Source organism: Populus nigra, chromosome 1 (genome assembly GCF_951802175.1).
Source record: "Populus nigra chromosome 1, ddPopNigr1.1, whole genome shotgun sequence".
Lineage (NCBI taxonomy): Eukaryota > Viridiplantae > Streptophyta > Magnoliopsida > Malpighiales > Salicaceae > Populus > Populus nigra.
In genome coordinates this window covers 16,776,895-16,791,558 of record NC_084852.1, presented here as the reverse complement: position 1 = coordinate 16,791,558, position 14,664 = coordinate 16,776,895, and the positions used below count along the sequence as shown (strand labels likewise).

The window sequence follows — 14,664 nt, the reverse complement described above, 5'->3', positions numbered from 1 at the left end:
TGTCACCTCTATTCTAGTTTCATTGTATTTGAATGTATAAATTTGTAATAAATATTTGATTGTTATATTAAGATAATTGATTTTTAAATACTTGAATTTTATATAAATTTAATTTTTTATTTATTTTCTATTTCTATCCAATATTTTTTTAAAATTATTACTGACATGGTTACTGACAAAATAATTTTGTTGGTATATTCTAGAGAGTTGGAAAAGATTTACAACAAATGCCCCTACAACTGTTAAATCACCTACGAAATTATTCAATCGGTATATTCTAGAGAGCTGGAAAAGAATTACTATAAATATCACTGCAACTCACCGATAGAATTACCCACGATTATCTTGTCAGTGATATGCTAAATATTACTAAGGGAATTACAGCCGAATTGAATCTAATAATTTCTTTTTAGTGTGCATATTCCATTTATAAAGTCATTGATAAATTTATTAATGAAAGACTTATCGTTAAAAATAAAAGGGATTTGGGTTCAACAAACTAGAAATTCTCAACTACTGCTTTTCCAATAGACAATTTCTATCTATAATTATGTGAGTAAAATAATCACAAAAATAAAATATTAATATAATAATTGACAAAAATTTTCATGGATAAAACTGTAAAGTCCAACAGTTATTCTACATTTTTGTTGTTGGCTCCTTTGAAAGCCATTTATAAGTGCTTCTAAATTTCTACATAATTATTTATCAGATGAAGCTCAAGCCCGGAAAAAAAAGAGAGTAAAGGCATTGGATATCAAAAGGGCTTGTTTACCAAGAGGAGGAGTTTGGGCTCGATAGGCCTTGTAAGCTGCAACGATAAAACATCATTTTTCAAGGGGGGCGTACGTGCATACCAAGAGGTTGAAGCTTACACCAAGAAGCCCCATGAGAGGGAAACTTCCCGTAAATTTTTAAGGATGAGTTAAAAACTAAAAAATCGATTAAAAACTAAAAAATTAATTAATTAAAAAACCAAATTATAAAAAAGAAAATCGATTAAAATATTTAAAAAACTGACAGGTTTAATTTTATAAGTCTAAAACTAAAAAACCGAACCGATCCAAACCCAAACCGAAAAAAACCGAGCCAAATCAGAAAAAATCGAGCCAAACTGAGAAACCAAACCAAACCGGTTTTTTCTATAAAAAATTAAACCGAACCGAAACCGGTCGGTTTGAATCAATTTTGTTTTTTTAATAAAAATTTTGGTTTAATAATTTTTTTTACAAAAACTGAACCGGAGAAAAAATAATCACAGCTGTGTAAATCCCATATGATGGTCACGTGTGCCACCTCTGGCCTGGTGGCGTTGGCCCTCCTTGTAAATTTAAATGCAAGTGTCTTCTATTTCTAGCTTCTAGCCAAGATAAAGTAGCAGAAAGAGACTTAATTGACAGAGAGAAGTATCTCAGTTTTGTCCACCGATTATCGGACAGAAAAGTTAATGAAAAAAATTATAAGAAAACAACCTGAGCAAATGTTGTTTTCCACGTTTGTACGTACCTCATTAGCATCTTCTACGTGAAGGATAGATTCTTATGACTTCTTCAAGTTCTTCAACTCTTTATGGGAGCTAACAAAGGGCTAGGTCTAAAGACAGTACTGATTAGCCTTCAAAATTCCCAGGTCCAGATCATCATCGAAAACCCTACTTGTTCTTTACACTCATGCTATTACAAATCTCTGAAGGTGGGAATGGGGACCAAAAATTATTTAGCTGCAGTCTCTTCTGCAGTGGCAGGGGTCCTCTCTCATGATATGATTATAAATACATATAAATAAATCAATACATGTTTAAGGATTTGAAAGCGTGTGCCAATGAGAAAGCATAAACCATCAAAGATTGCACGTGGGATTCACATGGTCGCAATCTAATGGCTTCATCCATGCATGGATTCTCTCTCTCTCTATTTCTTCGATATTTCACTCGCATTACCCCACTTGCTGTGCCGACTCGCAAGCTTGAAGGGTTTTGTGTTTGTTTTGGTTTTGAGACTTGATCGAGAGTAGAGTAGAGTATAGGAGTTTGTCTACGGATGAGGGTCCTCCAAAAGTGGAAAACTCCTACGTTTTGTAGTTTCTCGTTGGGTAGCTAAAATAGGATCCCTCGAGCCCTACCTCACCCCCTACTTGCCCCCCCCCCCCCTCTTTTTTTTTTAATGTAAATGGGCATAGCATATCTCGCCTTTGATTATTATATGTTTTGATGGATGGCTAATTTGCAATAATGCAGTTTTTATACAAATACGCGGCTGCCTTTATATATATGTATATCCTTTCCTTTATGCATTAGATATCCCATAGCACCCGACCACCATGAATTTTGTTGACGTTATCAAAATATCATGCCGCTACCTAGTTACGCACGTGTTCTAATAAAATATGTAATATATTTAAAAGTATAGTAGTTATTACTTTTTAAAATAATTTACTTGAAAACACGTTAAATTTTTTGTTTTTAAATTCAATTTTGATATCAATAATATAAAAACATTAAAAAAATTAAATTTTAATAAAAACAAGTTGAAAACACTCCATAAATAGAACTATCCCCTTAAAGCGAAGATGGTCCTGTTTTACACCATGACAACAGATTCACAACGATGTGACAGAATGTACTTTCTTAGCGAAACAGAGAAATCAAGAGACAATTGTACTATAACGATGCAGATTGAGGACCTACAACCATAAACTATCTAGGGTATAGTTTTGATCATGCGTGTGCATCAAACGGGCAAAAATAGCAGACAATACCGACATATCATGTGTCATGATCGTTATTGATCGTGACGCTCCATTAGGAACAACGTCAATCTAAATTTATAGCATTCGTCACCGTGCCGGGCTTCTTATGTTAGAATTGCAACTATTATAATCAACAGAAACAAATGAAAAATTTAGACATATTGTAAGAAAAACAGTGCATTTTGTTTACACTTTTTTCACTCTCGTCAACATCTTTCACTGTCAAATCCACCGATGGAATTAGGGCATCCAGGATTGAAGACTGTTGCGTGGCATTTGTCAGCAAGCTTACAACAGCTTCCTCGCTTTTATGATTGTGGGACACGCTAACAATTTGACGCCACCAACCCTGACTAGATGGGCATCTTCTCGTTTAACGGTGTGCAATCGAGGCATTTGAGAAGCCAAATGCCAATCACTGAAAGTAGAGGTGTGTAAAAAAACCATAAAACCGAAAAAACCGAAAAAACCAAGAAAAAATTAATCGAAAAAACCGAACCGAAAAAAAAAACCGATTAAACCGATTAGAATAGTTAGAAAAAATCCCGGTTCGGTTCGGTTTTCGGTTTTGTAATGCAGGAACCGGTTAACCCGGACCGAACCGAACCGGTTCAAATAGAAATAAAAAAGCCGGTACTATAAATACCTTCCTAACCCATTTCAGTCTCTTCTTTTAAGTTTTAACCTAGCCGCCGCCCCCCCTGACTCTCTCTTTGATTAAATCTTCATCTCTTCTCTGTTCTCTCCCATCAACACTTCTACTTCTACATTTCAGTCTCTTCTTCTAACCTAGTCGCCGCCCCCCTCACTCCCTCTTGATCAAATCTTCATCTCTATTCTCTCCCATCTACAGATCTGCTTTATAGTTTCTTCTTCTAACCCTAGCAAATCTAGCCGCCGCCCCCCTCCCTCTTATTCAATCTCTCGATCAGATCTTCATCTCTCCCATATACAGATCTACTTGTTAGTTTCTTCTTCCAACCCTAGCAAACTCAGCCGCCGCCCCCCCTCCCTCTTGTTCAATCTCTCAATCAAATCTTCATCTCTCAATCTTTTTGTCTCTAAATCAAAACTAGCAGTCGCTCCTTCAAGTTCTTTGTCTCTCCAAGTTGGATCTGTCTATTCTCTTTTCTATATTGTTTTTTCTTTTTCTTTTTCTTTTTCTTTTTTTTTTAATTTTTATCAGTTTATATTAACCTATTTTGTTAAACTTTTCAGGTGAACTATTCAAGAGAACCAGATGAACTTTTAATGTTCATGCTTGCGCGCCTCAATAGTTGGTTTTTTTCTTTGCAGTTTCTTCTCACTTGGTTTCTGAGAAAATACAAGCAATAAAATGTTGAAGGCATATGGTTTACTTAACAATAATATTAAAATAGCAGCATCTTTCCTTTTGTTTTGTTTTTGTGAGTGCTGGGAGAGAGACTGTTGATGCGTTTTATTTCAATTTCAAGGACTCCTGCAGATTGTATTTCTTTAGTTTTATCATATGTGTTATTTTCTTGATTTAAGTGTTATTTGTTGTATAATTTTATTTTGCATTTTGATTAGAGTTGATTGGTTTGAGAAAACTGGGGTGCAAATTAAAAGATATTTCTCCTGTAATTTGAGATAAATTCTGGTAAAGAAAAGTTAAACAATGAATATATGTTTTTTTATATCGATTACAAATTTTCAAGCCTTTTAAATGACCCCATCAAAAGTCATAAAAAAGCCAAAAAAAATAAACTGGTTTTTCCGGTTTTTCTCTTCAATTAACCGAACCAAACCGAACCGAAACTGGTCGGTTTGAACCGGTTTCGGTTCGGTTTCGGTTTTTTTTTTTTAAAAAAAAAAAACTGGTTTGGTTATTATTTTAGATGAAAACCGGACCGAACCGGAAATGCTCACCCCTAACTGAAAGTATTGAAATCATGCCCGAATCATGCTGGCGGTTCCAGTTCAACTACAGTGACAAACCGGTATGGAACGGCGAAGAAAACTCCTAATTTGTGGAAAGAGAAGGTCAGAGTCATAAATGGAATGCCATTAGATAAGAAGGTAAGAACTTGCTCCTGTCCTGGGTCTCCTTTTACAGAAACTGCGCATCTATGACTTTTAGTCAGAAAAATATCACATTAAGGTAACCACAGCAGGATGTTATGTCTTCTGCGTGGAATTCTTAAAGGATGGCCGTATAGCTAGAATCTTAAATTTACAAAAGGAGGTGGGAGTGTGGCAGAGAAGGATAATTGCGATGACGACAACGTTGACAATGGTAATGGTAGCCTCAATAGAGCATAAATGAACAGAAAAGGCTGTTTCTCAAGATTGAATTGGTGTTTAAAATTATGGCGTCCAATATTTTTTTAAAATGTTTTTCTTTTAAAAATATATTAAAATAATTTTTTTAATGACATCAACACTTTAAAATCATAAAAAAAACTAAAATAAAACATTAATTTAATATTTTTTTTCAACACAAACACATTTTTAAAAGGCATATCAAAGCAAAACTACCGCAATATTAAGCATGAATGGCCCAGCATAAACTTTTCACTCCCGCAAAAGATATTTCGTATGTCAACCACAGTAGAACTGGTCTGCTAGATGAGTATATTTCAGTTAAGAAGTATCTTTACCAGAAGCAATGACTAGCCAAAAAGCTTAAATAATTCACAGTCCCTTTGGGGTCCATGGCAAGTATATATTTATAAAGATTTCCACTCACAATAGTTTTCTTTGGTCCTGCTAGAAATGCCACCATCCATTAGGCCGAGCACCTTGAAAAATAAAAGCAAACATGCGACAACTTGAAATGAAATATTAATATGTAATGGCATTTGATTATGTTAGTGTGTTACTCGCTGTAAGTGTCCATTAGCAAATGATGCACTATTATTCTTTGCATAATATACATAATGCATGCATTTGAAAGAACTAAATAAAATGTTTCCATCAATGTCTTATGTCCATGCATTCATTTGCCCATACAACCACATCAAGCATGCATAGCAAATGTTGCACCCCCCAACTTGCAGGTCTCCCAACTCTCCCTGATTCTTTAGCTTGATTTGATCTTGACAAAGAACAGCCAACCAAAACCTTGTATCTATCTAAATGTTTCTCTCTATCCGCATCCATCAGAAGATCCTCCTAGCACCCACTACTTCCAACTAATTAAACAACCACGTTCTAAAGATCCCCATCCCTTTCTTTTTAATGCTTTGTTCCCCTTGCATATCTAAATATATTCCTACATCTTGCCCCCCCTGTGACAATTGAAGCAAAACTAACATTGAATCCCACAGAAGAAGTTCGAGATGAGGGTAAGTGCACACTTCCTGAATTTTGAATAGCACACGTATTAATGATTTCAACTCTATCTTTGCATTTCATTGTTGCAGATACTAGGTTGGATGCACCACCGGTCCAAAAAATCTAATGTCGAACCATTCAAGGATTTTTTGACAGGTATTCAAACAACCCTTGTTCATTTTCTTCTAAAAAGACCACTAGGTGTGCATCAGACATAGGATATGATCACATAAATAAGCCAAACTCACAAAAGTAATTTAATCTACCACACTCAGCGTCTAGCACCAATCTTAGTAGCTGATTCTCACTTCAAGAAAAGGATAAAAAACAGTGGTCCAACCCAAAGATTGATGGTCTCACAAAGATGGTCAATCATGTCAGAAACATCTCAACTTAGAAGATTTTTCAACAATGGATGAGACCACTAATCTTCTTAGGTCTCAGGAACGGCTGATCTCTGTCTGCAATAAAGCTAGACACAACTGCCCATCATCTAGGGTGTTCATGGAAAAAGAAAAGGGTGAAGCCTCAGTGCAGGTATTTCAGGACATCCCACCTCTTAGATTTTCCACCACTGGCTAAGGCCTTTTATGGCCACTCGGCAAATGGATCTCTCTCCCAAGGGATAAGGTTCAAAGTGGGCATATTGGCATAAATATTGCAGCCACTTCGTGATACAAATAACAAGTAGTATTGCTAGGTTGTTACATAAACCAATGACCCTTCAAACCACTATCCTCACAAATCTGAAGATTGTTCAGTCACTAGTTGGCCCATGCAAAATGTGATAAAAGGGATAAGTAATATGCCCTGCTTAAGAACTCACATAAAGTATCCTTTTTCTTTTTCCATGTTTCAGGGAACTATTGTACTTGCCTTTCCGCACAGTCACCCATTGATGACCATGTTTCCTACACTGGGCCAAGTTTTAACTCCAGATATGGACCCGGGCTCTTAAAACAGCCAGATGAGGAATGTGAGAATACTTTCTCTGAAAATGAAGGAGTGGATGAGAATAATGGAGATGAAACATCTATCATCAGCTCTGATCTTTTTCATGGCTTTCTCACTATTGGAACCCTTGGCTCAGAACCAATTACCAGTGAGCCTGCAACACCAACATTTCCCATGTCTTTGGAGAGCATAACAGAGGAAAACATAGAGGTGACAGAAAATGAATTGAAGATCATGAACAATGAGTTAGAAAAGTTTCTAGAGGCTGAAGCTGAAGAAGAAGGTTGCAATGAATCGTTAGCAAGGAGCAGTTATGTTAGCACTATTACACTCAGTGGCATGCAAATGGAAGCAACTGATGCTGAAGATTATGGAAAGACAGTGGCATGTCCACTCCAAGGATATCTATTTGGGTCATCAGTTGAACTGCCAGAAACAAGAGTTGGAGTAAAGAAGGAAAAGGTATCACTTGGAGAGATGTTTCGTATGACAAAAGTTACAGATGAAATTCCTTCGGAAAAAGAAGTGAAAGGGGAGATGCAAGCCAAGAAAGCACATAAATCTGCCAAATACCTCATCAAGAAGATACTCAGAATGTTTCGCACTACGTCAGGACATCCTACCCCTTCTACTAGTGACGAAGCCTCAAATTCTGTTTCTACCAAGAAAACACTTAATAAGGTGTGTCTTCCTCCACTATTTTCTATAAGAAATGATTAGGGAAAAGACTGATGATTCTATCCATAAACACACAATCCATATCACTGCATTACAATTACCTCTGGCCAAATAAGTTGAATACTAATTTCATTTTAAAGTGTACTACCATGACATCCGGGATAACAGTAGCCAAGCACAAAAATCTTAAGTTGCAAACACCTTATTCTTTTCCTGTTAACAAAACAGATCTGTAGGAAATATCATCCTATAACTTGGATAGAACTTACAGTATAAACTAGCCATATTGTAAGTGTTTTTGAACTTCATTCCACACCATCCGATAACCTAGCATCCGACAAGATCACCCCTTATGACTCAAACTTGGATTCTTGTCAAAAGACTTCGATTATACCTACGCACCTCAAGTTTTTAGATCAAGCTAAGCCATATTGATGCCCAACCACTATATTTTCCAGAAAGGTTTCCATTAGACAATATTGGTCAATATCAAAAATATTGGTCACAAAGCATCACATGGAACTCCAGAGGAGTAGGAACCTAACAATACCACTCTAAATAGGTTCAGTGATAGAACTTCCACTGAAATCTTAATTTTTCTCAGCTTTTGGCATGCAGGTCCTAAAAGTGTTCCATAGAAAAGTTCATCCTGAAAACCCATTAGCTGATAGAGAGTTTACGAAGTCCCATAAAGACAAGACAATGAATACTCTGAATGATGGTGGCTATAATGCAGAACTGACGCACCAGGTTAAAGAGAAAAGAAAGTTTCTTCCTGGATACAAGTCAAGGGAAGGGGTCCAATGCCATAAGAACAGCTTGAAACTGCCCCAACATGATCATATTTGCAGTAATTCAAGTGCAAATGGGGAACACTGGATTAAAACGGATGCAGACTGTAAGTACTAACACATCTTGACCTTTCAAAAACATAGAACATTTAGATTTTGGTTTACTTCAAGTATAGATTGCTGACCATGGCACCATCAATCATTTGTTACAATATGCATAGATGAATAAAATGTCTGACATTTGTAATTCCTTATATGCACATGCACGAAAAACGCCTATTTACAAGCAAAAAAGAGGTTTCAGAAACACAACTGCATTAATGGGATCAAGATATGCTAAAAGCAACAATTATGAAAAAGTCAAACTATTATAAACAGAATCATATTAAGAATATCTTAATATGGGAAGTCAAACATTCAATAGCGTATTTTCCATGTACGCTGCCACATTGATAGTATTTTTTTTCTCACTTGAAGAGCTATTATGACCTCATTGTGACCATCAAGGTGAATTATTAAAATGATTAAGCATATTGATGCACACATCTAACCCTTTTCTAATATTGGTAATGTAGATTTGGTGCTGGAGCTGTAGCAGAGGAGCTCAAGCACACTTACAATGTGTTGTTTGATTGCATCATCTAAGTTTCTAAGTATTTGTGAGTGATTTAAGTGACCATGAACCCAAGGAGATGGAAACAGTAAAAGGTATCCATCTCATCTGTCTGTATAATAATAAAGTTGTGAGCACTGAATGTCATGTAATCATCTTAATTAGTAAACATGATTGATATGTTTGCATGTTCCATTTCAATTATTTAATTATTTTTCACTTCACAAACAAGTAAATATTCATAAAAACTAGTTTCTTCAAACATGACAAACATAGGAGTATTATGGAAGGAGCTAGTGTTGGGCATTTGATCCCAAATTAAGATTCAGCTGCAAAGAAGGAAAAAAGGAAGTTATTGATATAGCCAAAGGTTTCAAAGTCTTGGTGATTTATAACTGAAACAAAAAAATCAGGCTGATAAAAGAGAACAAAACTTGTACTACCAAGTCAGATTTGTTAACTAAAAGGATAGAAAGGGGAAAGGAGATAGATAGCTGAAACTAAAACAAAAGCCTTCATTTGCTAAGTTTTACAACTCTCACTTAAGTACCACCGCCTACTTACTTGGACCTATAATTTCATTAGGCAATCAGCGCTGGTAATGATATTCTAAGAGACTCGCCATTATGGCCAGTTGTGCTCTCTTATACTCCAAATGATAGTAAATGACGATGCTCCCCTCAAACCACTACAATAACTACAATGTCACCCTCCTATGCACTATGTTAAACATATGTGATAGTCTATGGAAGGGTAGCATTGAAATGTACTTTAATGTTTCCTAAGGGAGTAAATTGAAATCAAAGTTTTACTTTGGAGCAAACTTGCAATTAGTCCCTTTTTTTACATAAAGTGAGCTGGTAGTGTATTAGTAAAACCAAGGCCATGCACCCTATTTACATTAAAAGGCTCCTCAAATCACCCCTTTCCTGTTTAATTTTTATGGTGCCAAGCACCTCAAATTTGTGCTGGAAACGTAACATCTAAGTTCCCATAATTCACCTACCAAAATTCATCTAAGAAAAATCATTAAACTATCTAGTTAGAATCAAATAGGACAGCGAGCAGATGGTTTGAAATGGGTGCATCAAATTCCAAATGTTGGAAGTAGTGTTAGCAGCAACTAAGGCGCACCTAAAGCGCAAGGCACTAAGCTGTGACAGGAAGGGATTTTAAGGGTCAAAGCCAGGCAATTTTAATCAAGCACACATTAGGCAAGAGAAGTGCACGCCTAGGGACTTACAAAGAAGCATAAAAAAGCATGCCTAATTAGAATTCTTGTCTGTTAGTTTTCTGCTTGTGTAGTTTGAATTATTAAAAACTGTTTTACTACCCATGTGACTTCTACTTATTTACTTGCAGGGCAAACTTTCACTGATTGTACACGTGACAATCCACAAACTATTTTATGTGAAATTTATTCATTAAAAAAGCTAAACTAATTGTGAAAGCAACACAAAGGACAATAAGGAGAGATATGGTTTATTTGGCCAAAAGAATGTGACTTTTATACAAGTAATTTTTTGTTCTTTCAAATTATTATACTATTGTTTTTATCACTTTCTTTTGCTATTCGGTCAAATCACTCACTCTCTCTTAGTTCATGACGGTTATGTTATATTTGACATAATTGATGCTAAGAAGGAAAAAAGAATATTGCTCTCTCTCTCTCTCTCTCTCTCTCTCTCTCTCTCTCTCTCTCTCTCTCTTCTATTCTTATAGAATCAAAGTTTAAAAGTTAATTCATTTTCTAATTAATCTATTATCAAGATTAGAAACAAACACCAGATGTATTAATATTTTTCTTATTTTTTTTAAAAAAATAACAATTTTCTATATGCTATTAAATGTTTATACATATTATAGTATGTATGCACCTTATTTTGCCTAGATGAGCGCTCGTGCCTTGCACCTAGGCTCCAAGAACCCTTTGTGCCTAAGTGCACCTAACACTTTAAGAACACTGGCTGTAGGTTGACTACATGTCTGGTAACTATGCCAATTAGTAAGCAATAAGTACTATCAAAATAAAAATAAAAATAAAAAATCACTATCAAGGATTTGGATTTTAGTGGCAAGACATGTTCCTGATATAATTTGTAAGCAATTCCAGCTTTTGGCATAGAAGTACAGAACTAGAACCCACTAGGTCAAACCTCATAGCAAGTAGGCAATAGTCCACTCTAAGGTTACACTGAAAGGAGCTCTTCCATCAGAAATCCACCCATTTCCATCCTCCAGGGATGATCAACTAGAGTAGCTAATTCTCTGGAAGAGAAACCCGAAGCTCTATAAGTAAGAGTAGCACCATATACATATAGTGAAAAGAGAAACAATATAAGAGAATACACATTGTGCGTCCTAAGATAGGCGAAGGTTCAATAAACTAGTTTGCAGAACCTGTAAATTAAATTAATATTGGATTTGGGAAATCAAGCTTAACTACAAAGCAATAAGAAGAGCTTGCTTGGTTGAGTCCTCTAAGCCTTCTAATGAGATTACCGATGTCTTTGTTTATGAACAACAGGAACTAAAAATACAGTTATTGTAACCCATGCAACTTCTACAATAACATTCATATCCTTCTAAGAAGATTACTTATTTATGAAAACAGGAACTTAAAATACAGTTATTTGAACAGCTAAAATATGATGGCACATAAATGGCATTAGTACAAACCATACCAAAAAGAAAAACAGCATGTTAACAGATAAAGGAGGACAATTCAGAAGAAAAGATCCAAAAGGAAAAACTCAAGACAACTATAAACAAACTTGAGATCATGACTAACAACAAGGATGGTCAATTTTTTCTCCAAGCGCTTCAAAAGCTTTATTACATCTGCCCATGGCTTCCAATCTGATCTCCAAAGCATCATTAATAATAATTAAAACAAACTCACTTTAGCAGAAAAGAATTAACAAATGGAGAAGCTAGGAGGATGTACTGAAAGCATACCATGGACTCACTCGAGTGTGAAACACTCATCACTTCAAATATCAAGAAATGTTTTTAATAACTGATAAACATGAGGCTAAGCATTGAATTTTAGAATTTTGAGTGCAAATGAGCTGGAATTGAATTTGAAGTTAAATGATCTAGATGAAAACAGTTGGAGTACCCTAACCAGTCTTAAAAGCAAGGCGGTACCAGTCCTGCTGTCAGGGGGGAGGCCAAAGGTCCAAATTATTGAAAAGGAGAGGAATGGTGAGGGGAACCCCTGATGTATAGTTTGGTATTACTGATGATAAGAAAGGAAATAAGAGAACATTCAAATCCATAACTCATCATCAATTAGCCGATGTCAAGGCAACAAGCCCAGAGCGGGCCTCCCTTGACTCTTTATCTCTAAAAGTATTCATTCATTTAAAAAGTTTGAGGAAACTGCACGGCACTACAGGGATTAGGGGTTCTTAATTATTGATTAACTTCAAAAAAATCATAGTAATCATCAGCTGGGGGTCTAAACAAGAGGGAAGACAAGGAATGGTCTAGGAACTAAAAAGTACTGAGTATGACTCACAGCTAGGCCAACAAGAGGCTCATCCAAAACCAACATATCAGGGACTTTAAACTGAATATTAAATTGATAACACTCATCACTCGAAGCATGCTACAAGTATAAAGGTTATACAAGTACCTAATCTGTAACTTTAGAATGGAGCATCTCAAGAAGTGTAGACTAACATAAAGGTTATTACCAGTTGAATAGCCAAGGCAAGCCGACGTTTATATTCACCACTTAGAGAGTAAGGATCTTTACACAACGAGATCCCATTCAATCCAACCTATAGTTATCAGTTAAATTATAAGTACCGCAATGAAATGTAATATAAAAACGACCGAAAAAAGAAAAAGGTAAAACATGCTTAATTTTCTCCCCCTTTTTTTTCCTTTTCTTTTTAAAAATAGTACCCAGTTTACAGCTCTTTGCAGATTCAAAGCAAGACCTCCCTTAATCAAATACGCTTTCGCCTGGGCCACCAAAATGTAAGTTCAGCAACAATAGTGTCAGCCACAAAGTAGCTAGCTTGTAGCAAAACAACATTCTTCATCAAAGTTCAACTCTTTATAAAAAACCTAAAGCAATATATAGAAACCACATAGCATTTTCTTCCTGCCTTCCTATATTTTTTAATATAAAGATGATGGCAACCCATAATATCACTTCGTTTATTAAGAAATTACTAGACGATCAAAAATTAAAAGCAACACAAATGCATAAACAGAATCAGAAAAGTTAATTGATTGATTGATTAAAAAAAATTAATTACGTTTTCTCTGGAAGTGATTGATTGATTAAAAAAAAATTAATTACGTTTTCTCTGGAAGTGAAAAGGTAACTTTATTTAAAAGATTAAGCTTAGTTCCTGGAGGTCTATAGCTAACATCCTTAACCTACAATTAACACATGATGATAATTATAACAATTAACTATTAAACAAAAGAGACAGAAAATTACTAACTTCAAAGGAAGAGTAGCCGCAGAAGTTTTTACGATTTTGTGGAATTGAAATGAAATTGAGATTGGCAGTGGCAGTGGAAGTGGCGGTGGCGGTGGTAATCGAAGGCGTTTGCGATTAAGAGAGGACTGGATTGTCGATAAAGTTGAAGTCGCCATCTCAGAGGCGGGAGTTTCATATACAGTGACTCAACTGGGTATGGCTTTGTAATGGATGAAACGTACTGTCGTTTTGTGTCCTAGCCAGCGTTGCTTTATCCGGAGGACCTTTGGTAGATGGTAAGATTTATTTAATTAAATTCCTAATTAACCTGCACTTTCTTTTTTTCTTATGGTATAATTTATAGGTTTGCTATGATTGCTTTGCCTTAAGTATAGCAAATAACTATATTATTTTCCGTGTTGGGTTGGGTTAAAATTTTTAAAATATAAAAAAAATATTTAGATATTATATTTTTTTAATAGAAGTTCTTTTTAATTATATTAGGGTTGACCCGATATAATCTGGATATAAAAATAATCTATACAATCATAAAAATATAGTTTGACTTAAAAAGATTTCAAGATACATTTTTTTTTAATATTAAGATAATAACATATTAAAATGATTTAGATATTATAACATGTAGTGTGTATATTATATCAAATCATGTTTTTTCTCAATATCATAATTATTGATTATTTGAATAAGATTTGAAATTTTTTTCAAATCTCATTTCCACCTGTACAAGGATTTACAATTATTATTGAGAACATATGAAATTTTTTTTCAAATTCACCTAGGGTGATAACTCTTGTAATTTCTCAAAAACCTTCATATAGTTCGTATTATACCTAATATTTGTTTATTTTTTACCCTTGATTAAGATAACATATAACAGGATCAAAGTATAACATTTATTATATAAGATAACTTAGTGATCTCAAGCATGATGATTACTTACACAATTGTCATATGAATCTTTCCATAGACACAAGTGATCTCTCTATATGAAATTTTCATGCAGGTCAATTGAGTGTACATGTCATCTGACAAGCACTTACATATTAGTTTTAGGCACTGTTATTAAACCCAGCCCGGCGGGTCGACCCGAGACCCGGTGGCTGGACCGGTCCGGGTT

General features: G+C 35.1%; 1 protein-coding gene and 1 long non-coding RNA gene across 3 annotated transcripts; one reads left to right on the top strand and one right to left on the bottom strand.

The window, feature by feature from the left end:
• Positions 1 to 4,631: 4,631 nt before the first annotated feature.
• Positions 4,632 to 13,822, bottom strand: LOC133693066 (uncharacterized). 2 transcript variants are annotated; one of them, XR_009842069.1, is made up of 4 exons: positions 13,548 to 13,822; positions 12,783 to 13,056; positions 5,459 to 7,153; positions 4,632 to 4,732 (listed from the first exon to the last, which is right to left on the bottom strand). It is a non-coding gene; the product is annotated as an uncharacterized LOC133693066 (long non-coding RNA). The 2 variants fall into 2 exon arrangements; XR_009842068.1 differs by lacking the exons at positions 4,632 to 4,732; positions 5,459 to 7,153 and adding an exon at positions 11,102 to 11,940 and having other exon boundaries at positions 13,548 to 13,806.
• LOC133693050 (protein LAZY 1-like) lies at positions 5,972 to 9,217 on the top strand. Its single transcript, XM_062114216.1, has 5 exons — positions 5,972 to 6,056; positions 6,135 to 6,201; positions 6,905 to 7,680; positions 8,296 to 8,575; positions 9,044 to 9,217. Exons 1-5 carry the CDS (start codon positions 6,051 to 6,053, stop codon positions 9,061 to 9,063), a joined length of 1,149 nt encoding a protein of 382 aa, XP_061970200.1. The 5' UTR covers positions 5,972 to 6,050; the 3' UTR covers positions 9,064 to 9,217.
• Positions 13,823 to 14,664: the final 842 nt, after the last annotated feature.

What these genes read in the sequence shown, in the direction of transcription:
- LOC133693050 (XM_062114216.1), top strand. An exon ending in ATTCAAGGATTTTTTGACAG is followed by an intron (nt 6,202 to 6,904) that starts GTATTCAAACAA and finishes TCCATGTTTCAG; the next exon opens with GGAACTATTGTACTTGCCTT. An exon ending in GATTAAAACGGATGCAGACT is followed by an intron (nt 8,576 to 9,043) that starts GTAAGTACTAAC and finishes TTGGTAATGTAG; the next exon opens with ATTTGGTGCTGGAGCTGTAG.